This window comes from Falco naumanni, chromosome 8 (genome assembly GCF_017639655.2).
Source record: "Falco naumanni isolate bFalNau1 chromosome 8, bFalNau1.pat, whole genome shotgun sequence".
Classification (NCBI taxonomy): Eukaryota; Metazoa; Chordata; class Aves; order Falconiformes; family Falconidae; genus Falco; species Falco naumanni.
The window spans coordinates 2,186,200-2,192,199 of NC_054061.1; the positions used below are offsets into that span (position 1 = coordinate 2,186,200).

Genomic DNA, 6,000 nt, shown 5'->3' on the forward strand with positions numbered 1-6,000 from the left:
GCACTTTTCCAAAGTAACTCTGAATACCTGTCCCAACAGGCAATCTTTCAATCTTCGAGTCAGAAAATTGACATCACCATCATTTAAAGAGAAAAAAAAAAAAAGAAAAAAGGGAAAAACCCCACCCCAAACCCACAAACCCCCTCACCCCAACCCCTTCTGCTTTGTTCAGCCTGGCAGAGGCCGGGAGTGTTTTCAAGGGTGTGCTGGGTTTATTTTGCTAAACTCGCCCCAAGGTCAGACCTTGCACGAATGGACCTACATGAATCATTCTTTCCGCCTGCTTTCCCACTCTGGATTATCAGTGTGCTTGATTATGGTAATTAACATTAGGCTTTCATTCCACACCATTACTGTCTCCTGAATCAGCACAAGCATTTAGTCTTCTCTCTCAGTTTATTTAATAAAGCCTCAGTGATGAAATAACTTCAGCAGCAAATATATTTGTTACATACTTTCATTAGCTCTCATCTGAGTTCAGATTAACCGTTAAGTACCACTACGGCTTCAAGCGTAACTGCCCAGGTCTCTCACTCCAGCCCTTACAACAAACAGTCATCGGAAGAAGAAGAAGAAAAAAAAAAAAATCATCCCACTTGAACTATTATGTTATAGCAAACATTAATATGTAACCAACTGAGGAACTGTTAGCATGGCTTGGCTTGTGCAGGCAATGAAAACACCAAGGGTCAGCAGAAATCAGCCAGGGTCCTAGTTTTGGGATTCATCAACACAGAGCAACAACTTCAGTCCATTTGGGAGCTCTAAACCGAAAGTACATCATTCCCATTTAATAAACAATCAAATACTTAAGAAGTTACATGTAAAACCAGGAAAAAAGCCTTATGGAATGCAAAGAAAAAAGCCCCGTTTCCCTTTGCTGGCATCTCTGGTTCCTGCCTTCCCTGCCAACATACACGGAGTTCCTGGGGTAACCAAACCCGGACCCCCCAGCCAGAGGTCTGCCAAGCCCTTTGTGCTCCGACATCCCCGAGCAAGCCTCACAGCCCACCCCAGAAGTTACTACTATGAGTATGAGTTCAAGTGGAATCACAGTGAAGCACTCGGGCATTTGCTGCTGCCCCGATGGAGTCAACAAGATGACTTTTAGTGGAATTCCTCCCTCAGCAGAATTCCTTCTTGCGTATCCTATACTTTAACAGGGCACGTATTTGCTCAAATACAAAAGCTGCTTAAGTTTAAAAGTCAACCTTAACTCAAACAATACCTGGATAATGGATTGCAGACCAATTATTTCCCACCCTTCTTGTATTACAGTTCCAAGCCAACACTGAAAAATGCATTTTTGCTGCTTTGTTAGAGACTAGTGGGTAAAAGGATGCTGAAGCCAGCAGATAAAGGAAAAGTTGTATTAAAAACTTCTTTTAAAAGATACTGGAATGGGTCCATTTGCCAATTGTCTGTTCAGCCAAGTAATTTTACTATGATTCTAAAAGCAGCAAGTGGATTAACACCGGCAGAGTTGGTAGACGATGACATCGACTGCTCTAGAAGCTGGACAAGCAAGTTCAAGTGATTAAATGCATTCAGCTCCTCTAGTTACGCTAACGACCAATTATCTTTTAATCCCAGGCAAGGGGTAGATCAGCTGTGATCCCACAGAGAACTGCAGCACTCACTGATGTGGTTACAAGCACAACACTGGGAGCAGCTGAGTAAGTTATTCCATTCCTGTTCCTGAGCCATGGCTGCTGGTCAAAGGCAATCTGGTTGCTACCCTGAGTAAAGGCTGAGTAGGCTCCCCTTCCCACCAAGGGCGAACACAGCATCCACTTGCTGACCTGCTCAACCAAGAAAAAGCAGCTACGCGCTACCAGAAACTTAATTAAGCCTTAAAACGACTTTCCATCAAGTCATTAAGGCCAAGTCTAAAGGATATTTGGGGTCACTCCCATACCCCTATAAACATCATTAGGAAGGGGAACCATTAATTACATGATGTAATACCCCCGGCCTTCACTTGCTATAAGTGTGGGTACAAACCCAGCCGGGTTTCTTCCCCAGAGCACAGCCCTGGGCTACAGTTCCCTTCTCAGCACCGCACTGACAGCTGCTGCGGCACCAAACCAGCCAGCAAGCACCAGCCCGGCTCATCTGGGTCCTGCGGAAAATGCAAGATGAAACAAGGGGGAAAAAAGGTGGCTAGCACACTTAGCTTTTTACACGACCACCTAAGAAAGATGCCCTAAGCACACCCATCTGGCCTCTCTAGGGTAGTGCTCAGCATCAGCTGTTACTGGTCACTTCAGCGATCAGATCTCAAACCACAGAAGGAAGTGACCTGCTCTCAAAAAAAAAAAAAAAAAAAAAAAAGATCTTCGCTTGATTTCAGCAGCATATTTGAAAGAGCTGCAAGGATGGGCTCAACACCATCACCTGCACCTGCACAAATGCAGTGGCCTTGCAGGGGGCTGCAGGCTAAAGCAAGCCCTGGTGAGCGAGTCCAGTTCTATTGCAAAGCAGGACTGTGTGATCATTGTTTTCCTTACTGAAGAATCCCTGTTTTTTCAAGGTTATCCCTTGACAATACTGTCACAAGCCACTTTTGGTGACTACCTTCAGCCTTCCTCCCTGCCCCACGCCAGGCACCTCTCCCTGCCTGGTGTTGGGCCACACTGCTGTGCCGCTCAGCCTGGTCCGGCAGCTTCTCTCACACCAACTGCTTCATTATTTCTGCTCTAGCAGTGGCACTTTGACTTCAGGTCCCACTAATGCAACATCAAGGAATTCTGCCTTCACTGAACCCGAAGCAACAACACTCAGACAAGCTTCAGAGAAGGAGCCGCACCTTTACAGGGTTGCCCCAGCAGATGGCAAAGCATCGCTTGCTGTGGCAACGACACATCTGCTCTGTTACAGCTGGTGAGAGGTCTGGGGAGAAAATGTTTCCTGCAGTAGCTTAGCAAAGAGTAGAGAAAACTAACATGTTAATGACTGAATAATTTTTTTTCAATCCCTATGCAGATGAATTTGTGTTTTATAAGTAGGCAGCCAACCTCTGGCACCCAGAACTGAATGTGGGTGGCCTTTGGGTGCCTCAAATCCCAGATCTATGAATTCCCAATCTAACCAATCCAGGTAGGATGCTTGTAGAGCTGTACAGCCCAAACCCCTGGTAGCATATCGGTTCTCAGCCCCCCTCAGGCACAGAAACAGGGCAAACCCGCATCCCTCGGACAGTCCATCACACCCAGGGCATGTCAGCATCTTGGGCTCACAGCTGGATGTGGCAGTCTCAGAGTCTGGTCCCACCTCCCAGCAGAATTTCTGCTTGTAAAAATATGTTTGTAATTTAATGGCATTTTGGTATAAAAACAAATAAGTCTTTTTTTTTTTTTTTAAAAAAAAAAAAAGGCAAAAAAAGCGCAAAGCACTTTGAAGGAAGCAGAAGTCAGCCAAAAGACTCCACAATTAGGCTATAGCAAGAAGCTCCCTCCCTCCTGCAGCAATCCAGCCCCCTTGCCCGGGCTTCAAGCTCAAAAGAACAGATTTCCTGGTGAGACAATTAAACTAATTACAGAACAAACAATTACAGAATAAAAGCAAATATGGCACCACACTGGCCGTGTTCAGTCTTCTGCAAACAGACAGGGTTGAACAGACCCACCACCAAGCAAAGCCCCAGCTCCCTGGGAAGCCCTCCAGCAGCCCCTTCCCACACCCCATGGCTGAAAGCTGCCGCAGAAGCTAATTCTTCCCCAGTTTTAACATTTCCAGGTGCTATTGGCGGAGCCAGTGAGGTCTTTTCCTACGTTAAGAGACTAGAGCCCAAGCAGAAGCACTCTACACCCATATTTACATCCCAGCAAGTTGTTTATCACCCTTTGGGAGCAGTGGTTGGCATACAGCACATCAGAGCATCACCCCTCTCTTCAGGGAGAGCAGAATTTTAAAAGTATCCAATTTAAAAGGCTGCAACACTCAGTAATACAAAGTATCACCCTACAGCTGCTCCTTGTGTTACAGCTAGTTGTGATCCAAAGCCAGACTGGCCTGATGAGAATTATCCTCACACCTCCCAGGTTTGCTGAATCAAACAAGGAATTTGGCAGGCCACCTGTCTAGGCAAAAGCAGACTTTGTTTTTTCTTGTTTAAAATTAAACCATTTTTTTCCCCCAAAGTAACAGGAAAACAGGCTCCCTGCGCTAAATTCAAATGTTCTTTTTCACAACAGGAACATTTTTACAGTCACCGAGAGGCGGTTTTGTGTTTTGCTGCGGTATATCCATGTTACTGGGGGAGAAAGAGGACTTCCCCGCGCCCGGGAGGTGCCGCTGAGCCCACAAAGCCGAGCGCCTCCCCCTGCAGCGCAGACCCCCTGGCTACTGCGTGCGGCCCCGGCCTCCCTGCTGTGGGGCTTCCCTCGCCATCCACCTCCTGCTGCGCCTCCAAAAATGAGCCCTTGCTGGCACACTTGGTAAGGGACAGTCCAAAGGAAAAACAGAGACATAAAGCTGCGTAACAGGCGTGTTCAAACTGAAATACAAACCGAATCTCTTTAAAACATGCTCTCTTCCATATTTAAAACTCAGGGCACATGTTTTCCCTTTTCTGTCACGGCTTTGGCAGAAGAACGAAGAGAAGAAGAGAAGATGGCAAACAGCTTGTATGTGTTACTACAATATTTTGAAGTTATAGCTCTATCAATACCCTCGGCGCTTGCTCCAGTGCTCCGGCAGCGGCAGCCCAGGAAAGCCCAGCATCCCACATGGCCTCGACATGCCGGGGAAGCAGAGCAGCCTCCCCAGGGCAGCCCGACGGTGACGGGACCACCAGCACCCGCAGGAACGTGCCCAGCGCCTCATCCATCACGCAGCCCATCGCACCTCTCGCCCCGCTCCCTCCCGCACAGCCAACGGGTTTGTTTTCACATAGGTCTACTCACAAAGCTGATCCCAAACTAGCTGCGCTGTCTTACCAAAGAAGTTTCCAGAAAATATCGTTGTGAGATTAAATGCAAGTGTGAGCGCACTTTCACGGTAATTACTACCAGCCCACAGGGACCCCATAACACAGCAGCCCGTGCGGAGAAACTTCTTGCTGACTTTACTTACGCCTTCCTACAAAAACCCCAGACCCAGCAGCCTGTGAACTCAGTCCAGGGCACGAGTCCAAGCGTTCTGCAGCGCTGAGCACTGAGAACTCGGAGAGCAGATCTTTATGAATTAACATCCAGAGAAATCCCGCACGGAGCAGGCTCCGCACTAGCGCGGGGAGGAGCAGCCGGCGCTGCCCGCCGTGGGGGGCACCGGCCGGGAGCGGTGCGGGGACCCGGGTGTAAGGGGGGGAACCCGGGTGTTAGGGGGGGGACCCGGGTGTTAGGGGGGGACCCCCAGCGCTGCCCCTCGTCCCGGCCCTGCCGCCCATCACCTGCCGCCGCGCCCCGCTCCGGCCCCGCTCCGGCTCACCCTGGAGATGGTCAGCGGGGCGCTGAAGTCTTTACCGCCCACCAGGCGAAAGCCCCACGGCGAGGGGCCGCGCAGGACCACCGAGTGGGACATGGCGGCGGCGCGACGCTCCCTGCCCGCGGGCGGCTGCGGCTCCGGCTCCCACTCGCCACCGCCGGCCGAACCCCGTCTCCTCGGCACGGCTCGGCGCGGCGCGGCGCGGCACAGGGGCGGGGCGGGGGCGGGACCGAGCCGCCCGGCCGGCGCGGGGGGAGCCCGGGCTGGGGTTTTCCCCGGCGCGGCCAGCAGTGGGGTCCGGAGCGGCCGCCTCGGGCAAGTCCTGCCTGGGGCTGGGGCTGGGGGTGAGCGGGGCCGAGCTGGGCCTGCACGCGGACCCCTGCTCTGCAGGCTGGGGAGGGGTCGGGGTGCGACAAGCGCGAAGGCGACGCGCTGTCGAGCTTGGAACGTCCCCTCGCTCTTCCAGACCCTTCCTGGGAGCCACCGCGGGCGCTCGGCGGTGGCACCACCAGGGTGGCTCTGGCGGCAGGGGACTGGGACTGGGACTGGGGTGGCACCTGGGCACAGCTCAGC

At 51.4% G+C, this 6,000-nt stretch overlaps 1 protein-coding gene across 1 annotated transcript in view; it reads right to left on the bottom strand.

The window, feature by feature from the left end:
• Window positions 1-5,611, bottom strand: part of PDLIM4 (PDZ and LIM domain 4) — a 54,101-nt gene extending 48,490 nt beyond the window's left edge. Inside the window, exon 1 of the mRNA XM_040604799.1 lies at window positions 5,431-5,611. Within this exon, the coding sequence (XP_040460733.1) occupies window positions 5,431-5,523 (93 nt within the window). The 5' untranslated portion in view covers window positions 5,524-5,611. The remainder of the gene's footprint in view (window positions 1-5,430) is intronic.
• Window positions 5,612-6,000: the final 389 nt, after the last annotated feature.